The 24,074-nt window shown below is 46.7% G+C and overlaps 1 protein-coding gene across 1 annotated transcript in view; it reads left to right on the top strand.

The window, feature by feature from the left end:
- Ephb1 (EPH receptor B1) overlaps positions 1-21,815 on the top strand; it is a 425,502-nt gene extending 403,687 nt beyond the window's left edge. The window contains exons 13-16 of the mRNA XM_048794387.1: positions 8,711-8,860; positions 14,391-14,584; positions 16,763-16,918; positions 20,335-21,815. Of these exons, the coding sequence (XP_048650344.1) occupies positions 8,711-8,860; positions 14,391-14,584; positions 16,763-16,918; positions 20,335-20,443 (609 nt within the window). The 3' untranslated portion in view covers positions 20,444-21,815. The remainder of the gene's footprint in view (positions 1-8,710; positions 8,861-14,390; positions 14,585-16,762; positions 16,919-20,334) is intronic.
- The last annotated feature ends 2,259 nt before the right edge of the window (positions 21,816-24,074 follow it).

Raw genomic sequence — 24,074 nt, 5'->3', positions numbered from 1 at the left:
AGGAGAGGAGGACAGGCAGCCCAGAGAACAGGGGTCCTCCTGGGAAGCAGGTGAAGCAGCGCCCCAACACACATACTCGCATTCCGCCAGTATTAGCTACCAGGGCCTCATCCACCCCTCTGAGATAATTAAGCATCATTATCCCCGTTGGCAGGTGTAGACAGTAAGACAAGGTGGTTAAATGGCTTGGTTAGAACTGCTGGGATTGTCTGAGGAAGAAGCTGAGCCAAAAAGAAAGCATAGTTCAGGAGCCTGAAGAGTTCAGCTGTTTAACATGATCAGCTGTTATAAAATAGCTGTTGGAGGGTGGAAGCAGGAAAGGGACTAGAGGTGTGCCTAGTGGACATTGATCAGGCATCAAAAATCACAAAGTGAGCTAGGCCTCCTGGTGCACACCATGGAACTAGAGAGGCTGAGGTAGGGGGATTGCAAGTTCAAGGCCAGTCTCAGCGACTTAGTGAGGTCCTAAGCAACTAAAGGAGACCCTGTCTCAAAATAAAAAATATAAAGGGCTGCGTGTATGACTCAGTGGTAAATTGCCCGTGGGTTAAATCCCCAGTATCCCACTCCCCAAAATTACAATGCAAATAAGGAATATACCTAGTTTACGTATTAAAATGACCTGCAATGATCAGTCTATCAGATGCTTATGTCTTGTAACAAGGAGTGGGGAATATTGAACTTTGGAGTAATCTCAGTGAGGTTCCCTACAGAGCTGGGCAAAGGTCTCCAAGATGGCAGAGCAGAGGCCAGCCTCCATCTGAGAGTCCCAGCCTTCTCCAGAGACAGAAAAGTCAACCAACTCGGCTATTTTACCCTCTTGCTGCTCATCCAGGAGCCCTTGCCCACTGTGGGGTCATAGAAGAAGCAGTCCTGCCTCAAGGTGTCAGGAAGCCCAAGTACCCTCCATGCACAAGAGTAGGAATGGAATGGGAGAGGAGTGACAAAGGATCATGGGAGAGTCATAGGAGACAGAGGCAGGAGGGTCATCATGGCCTAACAGAGATAGGGGTCATGGAGATGTGTGGTCAATCCATGCAGTTCCTGATGCAGCAAACAGCCTGCTTGAAAAGGGAGAGGAAGACTATGGTCTCTTAGGGCTGAGGAGGGCAGCAGGAAGGGATGGTGGGGGCAGAGGGGCTCAAGGAGAAAGCCCTGTTCATGCCATACTCAGTGTAGCTAGGGGGTCACCCTGGCCATGGCGTAGGGAATGAAAAGTAGACAGCAGAGTGACCTTTAAGTCTCTTCCTTACCCCTTTCTGTCCTCTGCTCCCTAGTACTCCATGCCAATCTGTCATCCAGAGAGCCTGGCAGCCTCTGTCCCCACCCTCATCCCCCTTAGAAGAGGGCATTTTCTTTTCAGCAGCAGAACAGGTACATCCCTGCTCACTAGACTGGGTGTGTGTGTTGGGGGGGGGTGCGCCTGGTTCCCTCCCTAGTGATCAGGAAAAAAACAGCTTGTACCTTTACTGAATTGCTTAAGGCTGGATTCCCTGAACAGCCTCCTTCTCAGGACTGAAGCAACATTGTCCCCTTTCCCTCTGTTGACTGGCCTGACCCAAAGAGGGTTCCACCTGCATGCTTGTCAAATGATTGAAAACACGTAGCAAATTACTTAGCTTTTTGTCTCTCCACTCTTACTTTTTTAATTGTAAACTCAAAAATGCTGTATGATGAGAAAAAAATAATGATACTGCCTGCATACAGCCGTCAGAGGCTGTTTGGGGTGTGGGTAATGAAAGACAGCTGTTTACCCTGCCATGCAGGACAGAGAAACGACGTCTGTTTGAAGAATAGGATTTTTTTTTTTTTCAGTTGGAAAACGTCACCAAGTGGCCTTTCTGTTCTTCGCACATGAAATACACACTATCATCCGCATATTTTTAGTTAATTTATGTCCAAATAGGCCTTTCTCTGGAGCAGCTGGAAAATGATGTTTGGGCTGCAATTACCTCTCCCAGCATCTCACTGAAGGGTTTCAGCACACACAAAGCTCAGGGGAGAGGAGCCCCCCGAGCCCACCAACTGTAAATCTTTCCATTTGTAGTTATTCAAATCACATATTTTATTACTAGTACGAAATACATTGTGTCATTCATTCTGGAGGAACAGCTAATGCTTCAAGAAAAGCTTTGAAAAGCATTCTGTTTAGAAACAAGTTTCGTCTGCAGCCAGCCCTGTGCTCTTTTCCCAGGGTTGTCTTTCCTCCCAGTCCTTTCCTCAGCCTCATGTGCCATTTGCATGACAAACGAGACCACCCCCTCTTGAAGCTCACCTGCGCCTGGAGCCTGCCTCCCCCGCCCCCAAAGTCCTCCTTGTTCTCTGTATGTTGCGTTATAATCCTTAGCTCTGTAATAAATTACAGTGTCACCATCAAGATTGTGGCTTCTGGAAAGAAGTAAGCAGCAGGGCCAGATGAACCTTTCAGAAGATGGAGAGACTGTTTTCATGCAAATTCCTGGAGTCCTGGGGAACCGAGAACAGCCTCTTTATTATACAGACTCCGTTGCAATTCAACAGCCAGCAGCAATTTGCACTGGCTGTTAGAAGTTGGTAACTCTCCGAGATAGATAACCTTTTAGGCAGAAACTTCTTTTCCTTCTTGACGGATACAGGTCTTATCTGAGAAAAAAAAAATCTCTTTGCCGATTAGGTTAAGGAAAATGGGTTAGCGTGCTTCAGAGTGCTTTTAAATGGAGACATTCATTCTGAAATACTTTTCTCATTGAGCGCTTGGGGGTCCGGATTAGACCTCTTGGTCCAGGGCAGTGGACAGTGACAAGGGAGCAGGAGGGGGTGTGTCACATGGATGCACCCTGAGGGCAGGCCATCTGTGTCCTAACGTGTCTACACAGCATACACAAAACTCCTCTGATGGGCAGATGCCTCACCCAGGCTGGTCAACTGTCCAGTCAGGATGGTCAAAGCCCCAAGGGGGAGTGTCCAGTCTGCCAACTATATCAAGTGACTCTTGATGTACCATGTAAACTTTGTCTCCTTTCGCCCTCCGTTCCTTTTTCATCATTTTAAGATCTTTTGAAGATTAAGCGCAGTGTGGCTGTACAGACAGTTAGTTACCCAGGCCCTCACCCACAGTGACATTCCTCATCAAAACAAATACCCATCTTCTCTGTCTACTCAGAAAGCCTAGCCAGAACTTTCTCCAGTTTGGCTGCTCATGGGAGTCACCTGGGGGATTTTTTTTTTAGTGTCATGAGTATTTTAATGTCTTTAGTATCTCTAGGAGTGATACCCGAACATAAGTTCCTTCTAATATGCTTCAGGCAATTTTAATGTGTAGTCATTAGACAGAACCCTTGACTAAGCCCAAGTGAAACCTCAGAATCCTTCTTCACCCAGCCACTAACAATGATCGGAGTTGGTATTGGGGATGAACTCTCATGCAACACATGACTTACAGTGGTTTGATCTATGTCAGTGGTTCTCAAAACCATACTGGGAATTTGTTAAAAATTCTCAGACCCTATCTCGGAACCAGGAAACTTGAAAGTGTCAGTTAAGGCCAGTTTTATTGGCCCTCCAGATGATTCTGATGGACATTCTAATCTGAGAAACACTGCTAATCCGGTGATTGTCACTAATGGCTGCATGTTAGAACCACCTACCAATTATTTTAATCTAATTCAGTGATTCATGTTAAAAATCTACCAATACTAATGCTTGGGCCCCACTCCTAGAAATTCTAAATCAATTAAAGTACCCATGGCATTTAAAAAACTAAAAAAGACTTCCCCTGAGTGATGCTAGTGGCAGACGAACTTGAGAACCCCTGGGCTAGGCCTACAGGTATGTAGATGGCTTGGCCTTGTCTCCAGCCATGGTCCTCAACTTCTGATGCAGCTACCCAAGCCTGGAGTTGCCACCCAGGTCTGAGGACAATGCTGATAGAGTAAGGATAAAATTCTTCCCCAGGCATGCTGGCAAAGAGCAGTCCTCCAAGGTGAATCATCCTTGCTTGATTAGATCTGCAAAGATCCTATTTCCAAATAATGTTGCATTCATAAGTATCACAGGTTAGGATTTCAGCATATCTTGAGCTTTATTCAATCGACAACACTCAATAAATTCTGGCTTAACCTTACCAATAATACACAGTATGATTCACATATCTGTCATAATAGATTTTCACAATCCCAATATGTTCCATATAGCGTGAACCTTTTGGAGCAGTGGGCTTATGGAATTCAGAACCACTGCATGTTGCTTTTGGTCTTAAACCTGTCATTCCAAGCTGCAGAGGATGCTTGTAGCATGATTCCACTATTCCACTGAGTGAACATTATACTCAGTATGCATGAGTGCCTTGGATTCTCGCCATAATCCCACTGAGACTTAGTCTTACACAAGATGGTGGATGAAAGTAAGAGCAATACCCAAACACATCCAATTACTAACCTTATGGGCTTCATCAGGATAAGCTATTAGCAAGGTGAATCACTCCTATGTCTGGACATTGGCCTGGAAAACTTACCAGTTGGGTAAGTGCCAGAACCAGGACTATCTAATCTCACTGTGGCAAGAGCAATACAGCTGTGTGGCATTAGGGATATCCATTGCCCCTTGTGGGTGAAGGACAGTCTCATCATGATCATGTCCCTAGCAGGGTGCTGGGCACACAGTGGGTACTACATAAATGCATAGATATCTGTTGCATATTGGCTGAGGCTGAAGGACTAAAGTGCCCCTTTCACTGATACCTTCTGCCTGTTGACATCACACCTGCTGGCAGGTATAGATGCAGGGTTACTAGGTGATCCTGAAGATGGCTGGGTTAGGATTAGTCCACTGAGAGATATCTTCTCTTAGTTCATAAAATTCTACACACACACACACACACACACACGTGCACACACACGCGCACACATACACACTCTTTACTTTGTCTCAAGTCCGAGTTGAAACATGATGATTCTGAAGCAGTGGTTTCCGAATGTTTGAAGAAGTTCTTGACAACACAACCATTTGATGAAAAGCTGTATGTGGAAGGTCAGTGTCTGGAATCTTACAGGAAACTCCTCCTCTTCCTTCTCCCCCATCCCCCAACAGTGGCCTTGGTGGCAACTCCAGGAAACTGTTCCCTGAAGAATGCAGACTGTGCCCTTAGCATCCTGGGGGAAGTGAGTCATCAGGTGACTTAAATACCTGATTCAGGGACAGGGCTCTCTTCAGCTCTTCTACACCCATGTGGCAGTTCTGTCCCAGTGGGCCCTCCCCATCCTCTGCACCACCTTGAGAGTCCTTCCAACAGAGCCAGCCATGCCCCCGCCATGTCCCTTCTTCCAGCCTACTTTGGACAGCAGGGGACTCTTCTAGCATTTTGCAGACATGTCCATGCTCTGACCCCTGCTGTGGTCCAGACTCCCTCTTTGGGCAGCATGACCTTTCTGGCTAGCACATGCCCTGACTGCTAAAGCCACATCCCACGTCCTTTACTTCTGTCCCCTCCACAGGGCTGGTCACGAGCCTCTAAATTAATAGATTTCCTGTCACATCATTGAAGACAAGTTAAATAATCACAATCATCACCTTAATTACCTCTGAGCATCAGAAGGCAACGCTGCTGCTATGATGTAAGGGAAGTTTGAAGGGAGGCGCCCGCCCGGCTCCCCTGACTTTGCATTTCCTTTTGTTCTGCCTCAGAGGTCAGTGTCCCCCCGCTCTTCAGCTGAGTAGGAGAGCTGGTCATGACAAGCTGTCACCTGCCTGTCCAGGGTGGCTCTTCTGGAAGGTTCAGCCACCTGCTGGGATGGAGGCGGGGGTGACAGGCCAAGCTCCGTGTTCAGTGAGGCCCAACAGCGCAAGGTGGCGGGAGGGCTCAGGGCTCCTCGCCAGTGGGCCTGGCACTGCCACTTTACATGCAAGAGGGAGCAGCTCAACAGCTGTCACTGACAGCCCCTAGGGTCTGCTCCAGACTTGGCAGAGGAGGACACTTCCAGACTCCCAAATCTCCTCTTTGAAATTCAGAAGAGCTACACTTTTCTCTCCCCCCACCCCACCCGCACACACAAACCCCACGCAAAGAAAAGCGAGCCCTCGCTCCCCTCCACTCACAAATGCTCACTGCCAAGTTGTCTCTCTGTCTCTCCGTCTTGCACACACACAGCAATCAGTTCTCACTCACACGGAATCTCATTCTCTGTCTCTCTCTCTCTCTCACACACACACACACACACACACACTCATACTAATTAAACTCCTGCTCTCTCCTACCTCATTTAACCCCAGTATTTGGAGAAAGTTAAAGGCCCTCTTCTTTTGGGGAGCTCCAGCCATCTCAAGATGTGGCAGCAAACCTTCCCCTCATGGCGAAGTAGGAATGGCGTCCCTGGGCCATCAGATGCTGACCTCCAGGTGTCTGATGACTCCTCTTCCGCTGGATGGTTTTTTTCACTTCTCTTGCCAGCCATGGGTACCATGTTGATCAAACTAGTGAATGCATTCATACTGGGGAGACGGTGAGAACCCAGCATCCTGGCCTGCGAAGCCCCCACCTGCCCTCCAGGCATTTGTCACATGGCTGGCATTTGAGCCGAGGACTTCTCCCACCACAAAAGCCTGCCAGCATCCTCAGGGAAATCAGCACTGTCTTCTTTGCAGAAAGTTGGATGCGTGCCTGCAGAGGTCCAGGACTGGTTGCCTTTATTCCCCCCAGGCCCCGACGGGAAACTGGATAAAGATACACATTGCGGTTTTTTTGCCTCCCCCCCACCCCCGCAGATTAACATTCATGCATTTTAAAGGTAGTTTTGCTAAAGTCCACTCTATCTTTGGTTATTTGAACAGATCGAAAAATAGCCTCCTCCAAGTGAAGCATGAAGCCAGAGGAGGGAGGATATTGCTGTCCCCACACTGTGTACCCTGCGGTTCCTGGCTTCAGGAATTATGGAGTGACACGGAATTCAGGCCTAGGGACAGTAGTGTGGGGGGTGAAATCTTGGCCTTTGGCGTGAATAATCAAAAATAAGGGGCAGATTTGTTCTAGAGACTGTGCTTTGGCTGGCGGCCTTGGTGAGTGCCCCACTTTAACCCCTGTAGGAGCATCTGTGCAGGGCAAGCCTCCCTGGTGCCTAGCCTTCTGCTCCACCCTCACCTCGTCCTACTTCCTCTTAGGCATCCCCTAGTTCCGCCATCTTGAATCCCTTGCAGTTCCCATGTGCTCCCTCCTGTCACTGTGCCTGGTAATTTTCTACCCATTCTCTAGGGCTGAGCATAGTGAAAATAATAGTTAACACAAGCACAGCATTTACTGTCTATAGCAGGCCCTGTCCCCAATGCTATATGACATTAACCAGTTCACCTTACGATGTCCTAACTATGTGGGTGCTGGTGAGAAAGAAGCACAGAGAGGTCAGGGTTAGGTTATTTGCCATAGTCACACAGGTAGAAAAGGGTGGTACTGGTGTCCTAGCCCAGCCAAAGGCCCTAGAGCTCTTAACTCCCCAAAGAAACTGCCTCCCTGACTCTCCTGGCCATTCTCAGGATTCCCCACACTCACCCTAATCCTCACTGTCCCATTTTCAAATATTTTTTTTTGCGGGGGGGGTTATGGGGATTGAGCTCAGGGGCACTCAACCACTGAGCCACATCCCCAGCCCTATTTTGTATTTTATTTAGCAACAGGATCTCACTGAGTTGCTTAGTGCCTCGAAGTTCCTAAGGCTGGCTTTGAACTCCTGATCCTCCTGTCTCAGCCTCCCAATCAGCTGGGATTATAGGCGTGAGCCACCATGCCTGGCTTTAATTGTTTTAACTACGTTTTAAGCTTCTGCTTTCTGGTCTGCACAATTCTCTGTTTTTTTGAGGGCAGGGACCCTGGTGGCTCATCTCTGGGCCCCAGGTCTTCCTCAGATTGGATGTGGCACAAAGCAATGCTCATGGCTTGTTATGGGACCGTGAATGGATGGATGGATTTCAACTCCTTAAGTACACAACACCGGCCAAGGGCTGGTAGCCAAGCTAAGGGCCAAGCAGAGCGCCAAGGTAGAAACGTCCAGTGTAGGTTAGGAGGGCAAGGAGAAGACATATACCCAAGGGCAACCCTTTAGAAACAGATCTTCAGCCTCACAGGGTCTGACCTCTGCTGAGGGGCAGGCAGGACAAGCAGCATGTGGGTGACCCTGGCTCTGGGTCCATTGCAATCCGGGGCTGTGTGTAGAGTCTGGGAAACCTTTTCCCCAGAACTGGGCCCAGTGGAAATGGGGCAGAAGAACTGCCCAGCAGTGGGAGAGTCCTCTGGGAGGTGGACCTCACTAGTCCTCTTTCTTTTTGGTTTCATTCTGTTTCCTTCTGACCCAAGGGTTGTGGCTTTTACATTGTCATGGGGCAATTGTGTATCTTGGGTAGTAAGTGTCCCGTGGTACCAGTGAGTTGATGACAGTTACAGTGTCCTCACACCCACTGTCCTGCCGGCAACCTTAGAACCAGTATGTAAAGAGTGGGAGTGGAGGAAATGGAGTCTCAGTACCTGCCACCCCCTTGTGTGTGACAAGTTCACATATGGCATGAGACCAGCACAGGCCGTGACAATCCCCTTGAGCTCCTCTATTTAAGTACAACATTGTCACTTGTCTGTGGGGCAAGGGCTATCCTGACATATCCTATTCACAAGATGTGGGAGTCGGGGCGTGGGAGGATGCTCAAGCCTGTTTCCTTTGGTCAGGCTGACCACTTTTTTTTCTCCTTCTTTCAGGGAGGGAAGATCCCCGTGAGATGGACGGCTCCAGAGGCCATCGCCTACCGCAAGTTCACTTCAGCCAGTGATGTCTGGAGCTATGGGATTGTCATGTGGGAAGTCATGTCATTTGGAGAGAGGCCCTACTGGGATATGTCCAACCAAGATGTGAGTGTCAGCTGCACTTGGCTGCCACAAACACCTACCCAAGGGTCTCACATGCAGTAGCTACCAAGCTTCCCTATATGTTTTCAGCTTAACGTGAACTCAAAGTGTCCAGGGCAAGAGGATACAATGACACCTTTGGCATGAAGGTTGAAACTAATAAAAAAAGCCCATCATGGACAGTGACAGTTGTAAGGCCTGCAAACCCAAGGCCTGCAAAGGTGCCCAGGCCACAGATTCCAACAAGGAGACAAAGGGCTGGTTCAGAATGGCCATGGATCATGAATAGATGAGGCCCAAACTAAGCAGGGACTTCTACCCTGCATCCCAGGGCTCAGACTGTGACTTCTCCTTCTGCGTAAGTGACAAGGCAGAAGAAGGAAAGGGGCACCAGTCTGAGCACCAGAGCCTGGTTCCCACCCTGCTCTGCATCTCACAGCTGTGTTGCTTTGAGCCAGCTGCAGTTTCTATGGGGAATTTGCATCCTCAGCAAGGAACTTAAAGTGGCGCTATTCCCTGAGAATCTACTGTCTGTGAGCATTGTCACCTCTCAGTGAAGGAAGAGCTGAGAAAGATTCCCAAAGCCAGTCAGCTTCAGCCTTCACCGTCCCTCCAGCCCAGCCTTCAGAGTCAAGGTGGGAGAGGAAAGTGAAAGGTCATCCGATACCTGGTTTGGGGGCTTTCCAAATGGGAATCTTTGCTCCATAGTTACTGAAGGGTGAAGAGGCTTTTTAGGGTGATTTGCTTTGATAAGGTCCCAATCAGAAGTCTGCCTGAATTTCAGTGCTATCTTTGACCTGGGCTGTTCCCTGGGGACCATTCCTCCTTTGTGTTTTGAATACATACCCTGCCCTTGGAGGTGAGAGGGTTCTAGTTGGCAAAGTCCATGTGGGACTCTGAAGCACTCAGAAGCTAGTGAAAAGTGGGCCTGAGTGGGTAAAATGGCTGCATCTTTAACCAGGTCCCGATGCCAACCATGGGTGGCGTTTAGGTCTTCTATTATCTGTGATTATCCATGCCTCGCCTCTGCTCCTGTAGCGTATCCAATCAGTAAGTGGCGGAGTTGACGCCAAGACTGTTTTCCTGAAATCAACTGCACACTGGTTCCATCCATACCATCTGCTAGATGAGTAAGAAATGTTAGCCAGACAAAGCAGACCCATCTCATCCCACCCAGAGACCTTAATCCGATTAAGAACAATTCAACACACAGAGAGAATGGATTACAAAACTGACAGGCAAGATTTGACATTCAAGATATTTTCGGTCAATGCAGTCACCTATGCTGAAAACAAATAGAATTTCTGGTATTCGATTTCCAGAGTTCTCAAATCGTTCATTCAACACACGGTCTTTGCATACTAACGGAGACTAAGCATTGTGCATGCTGGCTCTGTACTCGAGAGGTTTAAAGACCAGTGACATATACATAGGGCTTTGGGAACATGTGGTCGGGGGAAAGCTTCCCAGATATATTTGAAGTTTGAGTTGTGTCTCAGAGGGAATAGGAACATCTGTAAAATGGCAGTTTATTTTAATTTTATTCTATTTCTCCAAAACAGAGCCCCTTAAGCAATGCCCCAGATGCAGTTCTGCTCCTGACGGGAGGTGGGAGGTGACTTCATGCCCATTCAGCAAGCTTTTCCTACCTGGCCTGGGAGAGAGCCAGGAAGGGCTCCCAGCTGCTGGGCTGCAGCCTCCCTTGTCAGAAACCAGGGAGGTGGTGGCGGTAAAGGATTTTTCAGATGACAATTGAAAGGCTTTAAGGAAGAGAATTGCAGAGGCAAGTCGGAGTGCTGGTAATTGGGCTTCCGGAGCCCAGGAAGGTCTTTGAACATGTACAGAGAGTTTGTCAGCCAGAGAGAGCAACTTGGAAGTTCTGCCGCTTGGATCTGATTGACAGAGATAATGAGAGTGGCAGAGTCTATGGAGAGGAGCTGCGGTCTTATTGAAACATCAGAGCTCAACTTAACCCACTGTGCCCTGGTGCTTCCACTGCTCTGTGCTCTTCCACTTCACCCTCCCCAGTGCAAGGTCGGGGAGGTACCACCTGCCATGCAACTCACTAATATGAGTATGGGGGCAGCCAGGAGCCCAATGATGTGAGGGCAGGGAACAGGGCCCTGTTCATTTCCCAGAGGTGCTCTAATTCCTTCATCTGGTGCCTGAGAGCCCCTGACATTGGTCAACCTATCCCGGGCCCTCACTCCACCCTCATACCGATGGTCTCTAGGTTCAGGTGAACACAGCAGTCCCTCTCTGCACCTTATTATACCCGCTCCTTTTTTTTTAGGGTGGTCAAAAGAGTTCATGCAGACCATTCCAAATGAGAGCAGCATGCTCAGGGTAACAGTTTGCCTGGACCGATTCTCTCAGTCCACCCCCCCACACACACATCCCTTCACTCTTCCTTCTCTTTGGAACCGCCATTGGATCCCATTCTAATCTCCACTCTTCTCAGCATCCGTGGATCTCTTCCTGTTAGGAACCCAGGAAGGGACCCAGAATCCACTCTCATTTTTGCCTCTGCTAGGCAGGACACCCTGTACCCCCAACCTTAGGTCATATGGCTCCATACAATTCAAACATGGTCACTTGTGTTTAGATTCTTCCAATGGCCAGATTGAAGGTGTTTCACCACACCTGCTAGTGAGATAGGAATGACCTCTAAGTTCCATGAGAGGACAAAAGGTTATATATATATATATATATATATACACACACACACACACACACACACATATATATATATATGTTTTTATTTGACTATAAGTTAAACGTACTGAGATAATTTAGAAATCTCCCAGATCCTTAAAAAGAGAATCAAAATCAAAATCAGAGCACTTCAATCAAAGATGAGCAGATAAGTGCTGCCTATACACCAATAAATTAATGATCCAGATATTTTTTCTTTGGGGTAGATAATTTTATGTGCCCAAAGCATTGATGCTCCCATAGAATCAGCTTGAGAAATAACAAGAAAATTATCTAGAAGAAAGAGCAAAGGCATGGAGCCCTAGTTTATGAACATGAACAGGCTGGCCTCTCTCCCAAAAGTGAGAAATGGGATGTGGTGTTTATCAAGTCCCTACTATGGGCTAGGTCAACCTCCAGAATGACCAGTAGTAGCTCCCTCTTTGCTGAGAAAATGTCCACTCTATAGACAAGGTAGTAATAATACCTTCCGTGTGATGAGGATTCTGTCACTCATATGTGTTGGTGCTCAATGTACATCAGCTCACTGTGTCATTTAATATTTTTAGTGACCCCATCTATGAAGTTTCAGAAAGTCAAGGGCTTCTGCCGAGGTTCTGAGCTAATAAGAAATGGAAGCAGGATTGAACCCAGGCTTCCCGGGTCTATCCCACTAATCGCTATGCAGTCCTCGGACTGACACAGCCACGTGGGTCTGTGCTCCTGGCTCACCTGTGTGAGGAGGAGAAACTAGTAACTTTTTGATGTCCTCTTCAAAAGAAAATAAGCACACCAAAAAAAAAAACAGAGGAAATACAAAAACAAAGACCTAGACAGTCTTTGACACATCCCTAGGTGACAGAGGAGAAAACAAGGAAAAAATGGTTAAGTTGCTTCAGTCCAGAGCTACAGGAAAAAGACTCCACACATGTGTGGGTCCCTTGCTGCTGCCCTGCTAGGAGTGCTGGGGTCAGCTGGGCACTGTGACTCTGTGTTCCTGCAAAAGGACCCTGATCCCAGTGCTATTTCCTGTTTTAGGGCAGGTAGGGAAGCTGCCTTGTCAGTGGGGAAAAAAATTAGTATTTGGTGCTTTTAGCATCAAACAATTTGGGCAGCATTTTAGGATCCTAACAACACTAGCTGCACAGCACTAGAAGACTTTGGAGTCCACAAGCCCCATGGGAAGTAGAGTTTGAACACCAGCCCCTCTTGCTGGCCCCACATGGCTTGATCTTAGATAATCCAGAAAGAACTCCTTGGGCCATTCAATGGGTAATCCCACTTGTCTCCACAATGAGTACAGGCTCTGGGTCCCTCAATCTGGTTGCATAAAAGGAGCTAGAAAAGGGGACAGGGTTATGAGCCAGGTTGATGGGGATGATGTTGGGCTGCTCTTTCTCAGAGATTACTTGAAAACATGGGACAGCTCTAGGGACCCATCTCTAGGCTGAGATGACAGCAGCCCCCGAGAGGCCTAGGAAAAGTGGCCTTTGGAGTCCTCAAAACTTAAAATGAGGTACCCCTGTGCTTTATTTCCAGCCCTACCTCTTGCTATCTGTGTGCCCTGGGCAAATTACTTCAGTGCTTCTACCTTCATTTTCTCACGGGGAAAATGGGGTTAGAATTGTCTCCTAAGAGGATAGCAGGGAATTTGATTGACAATAGTTCAGAGGAGATAAAAATTTGTCAGTGCAATATATTGTTCAAAAGCAAATGTTCCCAGTTACTGGCCTTTTTATATAGTGATAATCTTAGTGTGGTTTGTGTGCTTGTTTTTCACCATATTGAATAGAAAAAAAATAATACACCTTGATTATCTCTAATAACTTCAGGTTATATTAACTCCTGCCCCATCTCCTGTGCTATATACTCACACAGAAATTATAAAAATACAACCTGATTGGAAATATTCACTGTTTGACCAATTTATGACATTAACAAAAAGAATAATCTGTTCAAATGAATCTGATTTTTTTGGTCTTTTTTTTTTAGGTAGAGGTAAAAACACCAGCAAATACCTGAACTCCAAATTATTTCCTTTGTAATTTAAGGAGCTTTAGCTGTTTATTTTAATATAAAAATCAATGAATGATTATTATAGACAATAAAAAATACAAACAAGCAAAATGAAAAACATAAAGAACATTTATGTTTCCACCTGCCCAGAGACAACCCCCATTAACACCATGCTTTACATTCTCCCAAGAGCTTTTCTATCCATGTGTATAACTGTTGGGTTTTGTTTTGGTTTTACTTTTAATAAAAGCAAGAGAACACCATACCTGTGGTTATAGAGCCTGCTCTTTTGCCTAATATTACAATGTGAGCTTATTTCCATTTTAATAGATTGATTTTTTGTAACACCCCTTGAAAGCCACCCCTGCATCATATCTACCTTTCCATCCCATTGTGGGTTTCATGGGTTTAATACTCGGGTCATTCACAATTTTTTTTTTAATACAAAAAGCACAGAGCAGGCATCATTGATTTAAATGAATCTGGAATTAAGAGGTATGGGATGAAAAACACAAAAATAGGGCCCTGTGTCTTCTTGAGAGAAGAGAGGCAGCCAGTTTCCTGGCTCTCTCTCCAACAAGAATTTACAGAGGTCTGTCAGGACCGGCACTGGGGACTGGATCCAGCAGACTAAAGGGCAATAAGATGTGATCCTTGCTCTCTGGGAGCCCACAGTGTGGGGGGTAGGTATGAAGAGCACAGGAAATCCATATGGTGGAAGATATGTGGTCACAAACAACGGCACCTGTGCCAGCCTGGTTAGGGAGGCTCCACACTTGTGAACGCATCCCCAAGTCACACCTGTTCCCGTGTGCCACTGCAGGTCATCAATGCCATCGAGCAGGACTACCGGCTGCCCCCTCCCATGGACTGCCCAGCTGCTCTGCACCAGCTCATGCTGGACTGTTGGCAGAAGGACCGTAATAGCCGGCCCCGTTTTGCGGAAATCGTCAACACCCTGGACAAGATGATCCGGAATCCGGCAAGTCTCAAGACTGTGGCAACCATCACCGCTGTGTGAGTCTAATGAAACAGGGTGACAGGGTGACTCCTAGTTGCTGATAGATTCATGGTTGAAGGGTGGAACTTAGCTGGCAGAATTTTGTTCTGTTAAGATTGGGTGGTACATACACACACACACACACACACACGCACACACACACAACAGAAAATTACTCAGCCATAAAGAAGAAGGAAATCATGCATTTGCCAGTAAATGGATGGAACTGGAAAATAAAATCTAAATCATGCTAACTCAAATAAGCTAATCCCAAAGGCTGAATGTCCTCTCTGATATATGGATGCTGACTCACAACAGGCTGGGGGTAGAGAGGAATGGAGGGTCACCAGATTGGACAGGGGAGAAAGGAGGAGATGATTATGCAAAAGACAGTAGAATGAATCAGTCATCACTTTGCTATGTTCATATATGAATACACAACCAGTGTAACTCCACATTATGTACAGCCACAAGAACGGGAAGCTATACTCCATGCATGTTTGACATGTCAAAATACACTCTACTGTCAGTATAACTAAAATGAACAAATAAAAAAATAATGGGGTAGCAGAGCTTATCCACCAGTGACAGAAGTTCCAAGACTTCTCCTCTTTCGTCTTTCCAGCATGGGCTGGAGGCAGATGTGGAGAGACCTGGCTGGGTCTCTACCTTCTGTTGGTTTCCAATGGGCTCGGCACTGGGCTCTAGAGCAGGTGAGCCATTATCTGATCAGATTGATACAGTGCCCTACCTCTGGGAGATCCTGTTTCCAGAAGTACCTTTCCATTAACCACACCAGTCCTCTGGGCAGGTGGAGCTACAGACTTGGAATCTTGGCCAACCTATTGGCAGGCAAAGGCCCTGATTGCTGTGGGACAAAGAAATACAAAACAATTTGGTCTGTTACGAATGAATGCCCAGAACAGCCGCCAGCTTCTGTCCGCTGTGCGTTATTCAGCTACCTTTGCATTGTTAACTCATTTGCTAATTTATTGTTGCAACCAAAATTTATCCTGTGGCTATACTCCAAACACTGTGCCCAGGGCTGGTCCTATCCAATGAGCAAGACAGACATGGTCTCTGCCCTCATGGAATCTAAAATCATTTAGGAGCATAGACATTAATCATGAAAAGAAACGCAAAACTGAGACCTCGGTGGCTGCTGGGGCAGTTGCACAGGGCACAGAGAGCATACACCTTCTACTGCTAGAGAGTGGCTTTCCTGATGAATGTTATCTCAGCTGAGAGATGAAGGCCAAGAGGAATTAACTGGGTGGAAGGAGAGATGGGAATAGAGGTACAAGGGTAAAGCAGTTGCAGAGGCCCAAGTGCAGAAGACCAAGGTCAGTGTCAACTGCTAGGAGTGCAGTGGGGAGAAAATTGGGTGGGGCTGAGGCTGGCAAGGTGAGCAAGGGCAAGTCCATTTAGAACCTTTGGGCCATGCTAAGATGTTGGCTTGATCTTATGAGCCCCTATTTTGGGACTGACATGTGTCAGGGTCAAGGTGAGGGTTTTGGGGACAATCCTATCTGCATTTTGAAAAAAGCCTCTGGCTGCAGTGTGAACCTAAGAGAACATTTCAAGGATCACCCTTGTTTTCAGTCAAGGCAATGGCTATGGAAGGAGTGGATGAATTTGGAAGATCTAGGAGGTAAAGTCTTTGTGCCTTGGTGAAGGAGTGGGTGGGAGATTGGATGTGGAGTTGGAATGATGTCAAGATGGCACCCTGGTTTCTCGTTTGGGTACCTGCATGTCTGCCTTAAGAATGTTCCAGAGAAGGTCAGTGGTGGGTCACTTGGTTCTATTGTTTTCTTCCAGTGGCCGAGGGTGACACCAGATGGAAATATAGATTTCTATAGTTACTGATAGATTTGGGGAGGTCTTAGGAACGTTGACATGCCACTCAAAGGACCACATCTTCAAATGTAAAGCTATTACTTCTCCGTTGATAAAGGAGCTGGGGTGGGTGGAGGGCTTCCCTTCCCTTCAACCAAATGTTGTGCCAATCTTCCTGTCTGATGACTGCCCAGCAACAGTGCCCAGGGACAAGGCACTGGCCACTCAGTTTGGGAGGTGATGCCAATCTAGGGTTCTGGAAAGAAGGTAGGGCCATCAGTCTGCCATCAACCCAGAATAAACCTCTGCCCACACATCTCTGCAGCCATGGGATCACCTGCACCTCTCTGTCTTGCCAGGCCTTCCCAGCCCCTGCTTGACCGCTCCATCCCAGACTTCACGGCCTTCACCACCGTGGACGACTGGCTCAGTGCCATCAAAATGGTCCAGTACAGGGACAGCTTCCTCACCGCCGGCTTCACCTCCCTCCAGCTGGTCACACAGATGACATCAGAGTAAGTCACATGAATCCCCTCTGTCCAGCCCACAGGTGGGGGGTCAAAGCCCCTTCCCCACTACTGCAGATGATGCGAGCCCTATTTCTGGCCGCATTCCCAGCTCCTTCTCTGTATAGAAGCAGGCCCAAGGAGAGCACCTGAGAAAGATGGAGGGGGACATGGCTGGGGGCTAGGGATGGATGGGGATCTATCTATCCTGAGTTCTTCAAAGTCAGAGCGCCGGCCATATGTCATTTGCCTAATCACCGAGTCTCTCCCCCATTTAAGTTTATAAACTCAGCCCATCAAAGAGAGCATCCAGATGGAAAGAACACAGCCAGCCAGCACTTTAAACAACATAGCCGAAAAGGCTTTGCACTGATTCAGCAACAATCTAGGGCTGCGTAGGGAGCCCGTCCTCATGCTTAAATGATGCTTATAAATAAGCATGCATGCCCATCCCCCTCGCATTATTTACCAGTCTGTTGCTCCCACAGGGCTTTGGAGGAATACACAAAATAAAATTATTCAAATCAAATGAGAACCAGAAAGGGTCTTAAAGATCCATGTGGTCCATCGTTTCCCCAAGAATGTTCCAAGGAGCACCAGTCATGGGAAATGTTAATGGGTTCTCCTTGGAAAAAAAGGTCCCACGGTCAAATAAATTTGGGAAATACTGCTCACTTTATCACCCTCTTGGAGATTCACGGCTCTTATTAGCATTATAAAGGCCATGAGAAATCCTGAAATAAAGAAAGCCATTTAAAATTATTAAATACCATGGAACCATATTTTTGAGGGACAGGTTTTTATAGAACTGCAGTTTGGGAAATAGTACCTAGTTCCACTCCTTCCATTCAGCAGGTTCTGAAATGACGTGGTACTGGTGCTTATGTGTGACAAAGCCAGGGCCCAAGCCTGCTTTGATGGCTGCCCATTCGATACCCTGCCGCCCATCCCCACCCCAGGGACACCTTGATTCCCATATTTACTGGATGCTAAAATCCCCTGGGACTCTTCACAAAAAAAAAAATGCTGATGCCCGGTTCCTACTCCCGGATTTCTGATTAATTGGTATATTGTGAGACCTGAGCATCAGGACATTTTAAAGCTTCCCAGGTGATTCTGATATGCAGCAAAGTGGGAGAAACACTGGATTGAAGTTGGCAAGGGTCAGATTCTGCCTTCTGCATTCATAGAAACTCAGATAATCCTAACCAGAAAGTTGACTCCTTTCCCCAACATACACACCCCAGAGGGACCTCGCAGGCTGCCTGGACTACAGTGTGCACTTGTGGCACCAGGGTGGGCTCTGGTGGCCTGTAACCCATATGGTAGAAGACCCATCAGTCTGTCATTCAGTTGACACTAATCAATCGTGTTATTCATCAAGCACCGTGCTGGGTTCTGGTATTCCTTCCTGGCCAGGCCAACTCCGGGGTCCCAGGAGAGAGGGGTGGAGATCAACCCAGCAGTTGAGCCCTGGGGGAGAGACAGCTTGCTGACACCCTGACGGCTTTGAGTCAACCTTCCTGGAGTCCTGACTCCACCTCCATGAGGTTTATTCTTGTCAGAAATGACAGAGCCGCTGCTTTCTCCAGGGAGATGGTTTGAATGTGCATCGAGCCCCGAATCCACTAAACGTCAGAATATGTATATTTTAAAAGGTTCATTCTTGGTGATTGCCTAAAAAAGGCAATCTCTGCCATTATGAATGATTGTGAAACAGACAGAATAAAGTTCAAAAGCACTCACCAGTGGAAAACTAGCCTCTGCATCCTGCAGAGCTAGAATAGATGCTCCTAGCTGATCAGAGGGCCTGGGTTCAGGGAGGGAAGAGGGTGTTCAGCAAGGTAGGCTGCTCCTGCTTCCTCCCTGGGATCTGCCCATCATATCATGTGCTCTCTCCACAATGTGAAGGAATCCAGTGAAGCAGCTCCCCAGCGTGGGAGTCATCTCATGCAAAAGAACAAGGAAAGTCAAACGGAAAATGAAGGCATTCCGTTCAAAGTACAACAAACCCATTTGCTATTCACATGTCCATACGCCATTCGGTGTGTTCCTTGAGAAAAGATGGAAAGAGAAAATTAAAAACTCAATAAAATAGATCGTGGGGCAATTTGTTAATTCAAAGTTCAAGCATGCTTCTGCAGAATATTTGCTAAAAAGACCGCAGGTAATTTGTCTCCACCAGCTGCAGCCTTGGGGGATTGAGGACCAGCTGAGGAGGTGGGGTAGGAGAACTAAGGTGTTGTGGACAGAAATCTAGCCCGGGGTCTTCAGAGTGCACAGGGCATGATGTCATCAGCTCTGCTGGGATGGGTGGAGTTTTGGGGAAAAGCAGTTAGGAACTTAGAAAAGTTTGGAGAGGAGTTCTGTTGGAATGCTGAGAGTGAGGCTATCTTGTATTTGAATTCTGATTCTGTCACTGCTTACCTTCTGTGTGACCCTGGGTATGCTACTTAACTTCTCTGAACACTACTTGCCTTGTACGTGAGTGTGAAGGTAATAATAGTGCTCACCTGATTGTTGTGTGGTGGGAAATAAATGGATAGCACCTGCAAAGCTTTTGGCCCATTACCTGCCCATAGAATGCACATAAGAGATGGTTGCTAAATTATTATTATTTATTAATTAATATTAATAAATTATCATTATTATTGTGAAGTAGTCCATTTTTATAAAATGCTCCCTTGTAGGTTTAGGTGAGATAGTATATGACCTCTAGAATGCACTAAAGTAGTTACATATTCTTGTTAATAACTAAGGAAAGATGTATGGGTCTCCCCAAGGTCAATTTCAGCCCATGAACTCACCGTTCAAAGATGAATCCAATCCAAACCCTTATCCTAGCCATTTTCTTTGGATGCCTGCTTGGGCAGATATTTTAAAGTTATTTTGAGATCACCCTTCTTAAAAATGCATGACATTAAAATTCAAACAGTGTCAGAAATGGGAAACTCAGGGGAAAACATCAGAAGACCAAGCAAGCCCTACATCTTTCCAATCTCAGTGGGTGTTCACTAATTTAAGCAGAAAGCTCCACAGAATCACTGAAGCCCCATAGAGTATGCACTGAAGGTGTTAAAAGGAATAGCAGAGGAAAATCTCAGTCCACCCCAGGGCCAAAGAGCTGCTCCAGAACCCACAGGTGAGGGAACAGATCCTCAGAATGAGTAAGATGCCTGGCACTTTCAGATCGTCTGAACAGAGTGGGGCATTCAAGGGAATGCATGGAAAAAGCAAGATGAACCAAGAAAATAACTAATTGGAAGTTTGTCAGAAAACTTGGGTAATTTAGGCTTCTTGCATTTGAAACACTGTACTTGTCTACCCGGACTATTTTTAGGAGCATGCCTCTGGTGATAAGTTTTGATCTGTGAAAAATTGCTCTAATAGTAAAGTGACTTCTTTTTGTCTTTTCTCCCTCCCAGAGACCTCCTGAGAATAGGGGTGACCTTGGCAGGCCATCAGAAGAAGATCCTGAACAGCATCCATTCTATGAGGGTCCAGATGAGTCAGTCGCCAACGGCAATGGCATGAGAACTCTTGTTTTCTTGGGGGAGGAGAGGAAGGAAAAGGACCAGGGTCAAGGGGGAACTAGAGATGGACCACTGTGGAATGTTCTGGAAAGATCGGGCTTCTCAGCTGAGAGTTTCGTTACCATCAGTGAAGAATCAACCAGACCTGTTGTTAATAGGCAAACCTTCTCAGTGACGGAAGTGGGTTTCAGATGCCATGGGAAACCAAATATATCATAATAAAAAAAAAAACATAGAAAAGTGATGCTTAACAGAAGTGGAGACCAAACAGTATGCTTCGGAGAACAAGGGTGAACTTGGCTCCCACCCTCCTCCGTGGGCTGGAGGTAAAGGTCTAAGAGGAAGAAGGGAAGGAGGTGGAGGGAAGAAACAGAAGCCGCGCTCCATTTTTCTTCCTCACCAATGACGTTCTTTTCTTTTCTCCTTTCGTGCTCCTCCCCGAGAACCCCTCCCTCCCCCACATCCATTTCCCTTTGCTCATGACTCGTGTAGGGAAGTTTCTTCAAACAGAACCCAGCTCCTGAGTCTCCAGACGTTGTTCTGTCAGTTGCCAAAGGACTTTGCTGACCACTGCATGGGGATCCAACCAATTCAATTAATGTCTTCATATTGAAGAAGAGATGTACCTTCAATTGAAAAACCTTGTTTTTCTTTTGTTTGCATTTTCTGCAAAAAGGAAAAAGAAACCACAAATTGGGGAAAAAATAGAAAAAAACCTGTTTCCGTGTGCAAGAGCACACCCATGTACGTCTACGTTATAAAATGACTGTGCTTGTTCGTAATAAATGCAAACAAGAAAAAAGTACTGGGAAGCCTTCATCCCCTTGGGAGATCCACAGGGGCTGGAATATGTTGTGGGTTTGGCTTTCTGGTTGGCCCAGTGGCCTCTTGGCTCAATGGGAAGAAGAAGAGGGGTGGGGGGAAATGAAATAAAATAAAACAAAAGGAGAAAAACACTCAAGGTGTTTGCAAATTCAGAGAGGAAACAGGTGAATGGTTTGAACTGGATGCAGTGTGGGTAATTCTAGAATGATACTGACTGATTGATTATTCTTGATAACATCTGTAGAAAAGGAGAAGGAAAGTGTTTCTGGAGAATGTTCTTCCATGTCCCTGGAATCTGCAATTGGAGAGGTGGTAAGGGAGAAGTCCTCTTGCCTTACCTGTGGACTGGCGTAAGCCGTGTGGATCAGAGGAATGTTTCGATCGTGTCTGTGTTTCTCTTTACATTCCTTATTGTACCTCATTGTTCAATTCACTTTTGTAAATTCCACCTAACATTTAAATATTTTTAATTTCTCCTTTTACCTTAATCTCCTTGCTAATTTTATCTGTCTAATTAAAAAGAGCAGAAGCATGTCTGGGTTTACGTAGAATGGTGTCAGAGTGTGTGTGTGTGTCCTTGGAATCCAGTGGGTGGTCCCCACATTGCTGGAGCATCCTTAATCACCATTCTTCTTCTGTAACACGGAAGAGAGGGAACGCAACCCTGGCCTTCTGACTCCCAAGAACTGGAATATGTCAGACTCCCTGGCACCGATGTGACCCAAAGGAAGAACTGGAGAAAAATGAGGTTCTGATGCCTCAAATAAGAGGGTGAGAAGTGACTGACATACAAACTCAGTCACTCATGATACAGGATCAGACCTGGTTTCTGTTTACACGCTGCATTTGAGAATTCACATCCAGGCCAGTTTCATAAAAGCCTTAATATGATTTTAGACTGCTTGCTTGTGATGCAGCCCTGGACAGGCAGGTGGGGAGACTGAAGTTGTAATAGGAGTTATGGTCCCCAAGTAGCTTATTTAGTTTATATTTAAGGCAGAGTCGGGCCTTTGCCCTACTCCTAGATAACTCTGATTTGGAAGGCTCTGAGGTCACCAGACACATGTTGCAATAGCCAGAAGCAACTTCAAAGAGGCTCACAGGCTTAGGGGTTCTTCTCCAACCCAGGTGGGAGCTTGACCCTTGCAGGTCTGGAGAAGGTAGGCAGAGCTCCTCTCCACAGATTTGCATGTGGCTGCAAAGGGTTTCAGTCCAGTCAGGCAGGTAGAAGAAAAAACTTCCTCTTATTAATAGCTTACCAATTCCATGCACAATGTTCCAATTACCCTAAAGACCTCAATCCGTGAAATGTCGTATAAGCCTAGGCAAATGGTTTGGCTAACCTACTCCCAATTTTCCATGGGAATGGGTTTTAATTTGTCGCCAATTTCCTCAGGTAGCATCTTTAACCCCAAATCCTTACCATACCTCCACCAAGGCTGCCTCATCTTCTGGCTGTAGACAAAACAGGGTCAAGGTGAAGATCATATTAAGTGCTCTGGATTGGTGTCACCATAAGATCCCAGAAAGGAGAGAGAAAGATAAGCCAAAGTGAACAAGAGAAAAGCATGAGGGGTCAGAAGAGGGGAATGGCATATGTCACTAGTGAGTGAGTACTCACCTCATTAGTTCTGAGGCACTTGAGCCTCTGAGCCTCAGTCGCCTCATCTGTATTATAGGAAAACAACACCCACTTTGTTAATATTCCTAAGAAGGCTTTCTGTGCCAGCTTTTTTTTCAAGTGCCTTGTATGTCTGAGCTCACCTCCTACACAAGCATATGAGGGAGCAGAAGATGCTTTATTGTCCCCAGTTTTCAGATTAGGAAACTGAGGGATAGACTCTTCTCAGATCACACAGTGGTAGAGTGAGGATTTGGACTTGGCATTTGACCCTCTGCTTTTAACCACAATGGGTCTCACACTGGAGTGTGCATTGGCATCACCTGCGGGGATTGTTCAAACACAGATCACAGGCCCCACCTTTGGGATTCTGGTTCAGCAGGTCTGGAGTGGAACCTGAATACTCACACTTCTCACAAGTGGCCAGGGTAGTGCTGATGCTACTGCTGGTCCACGGACCAGGCTTTGAGAAACAATGCACCACACTGTCCTACCTTTCTGAAAATTTGTGAAATTAGATACAAAGCCCTGACTCAGGAAATGATAGTCATTGAGGTTCTCAAGATACCCAGAAGGATGGGAATTAAAGCTCGCACTCAGGAATGAAGTATTGGGAGAGGCTGATGGGGCCCTGTGGTCTCCTAGAGAGGTGTCTCTGCTCAGGTGAATCCAGGGAACTCCTCCCCTCATCTCCAAATGAGCTCCCTGGGGAGAATGCTCACCAGCATTGGGACTCCAGTCCTCCTGGGTTTAGTTACACATGCTGTCACCTCCTCTAGAAATACAACTGTGATCCTTTCTTAAAAATATACTCTGCACAGTGCCCAGGGGCCTATGGAGCTCAGAACCAAGCTAAGAAGATGGAATCTCTAGCAGTGCTGTACAGCCTAGGGTGTGACTCACAGAGGGGACCACCAAGAGTTAGGAGGGTGGGTATCACAAAGGTACAGGTGGAAGATGCTTAATTAATAATCCTGGGTCAGGAGTTATGGGAATGGAGATGACTCATGTGGGGAAGCCCTAAGGCTGAGACCCACCTCCCTGGGCTCTCCCTGCACCCCCCAACATTTGAAGAAAGGAATGATGAATAGAGGGGTAGAGAATTAATGAATCTACAGAGCACACATTTATTCCATCACCTGGAGATCACAGAAGCTCAGAGGTGACAAATAAGTTCCCATACAAC

Source organism: Marmota marmota, unplaced genomic scaffold, assembly GCF_001458135.2.
Source record: "Marmota marmota marmota unplaced genomic scaffold, marMar, whole genome shotgun sequence".
Classification (NCBI taxonomy): Eukaryota; Metazoa; Chordata; class Mammalia; order Rodentia; family Sciuridae; genus Marmota; species Marmota marmota.
This window is presented reverse-complemented; position numbering and strand designations above follow the sequence as displayed.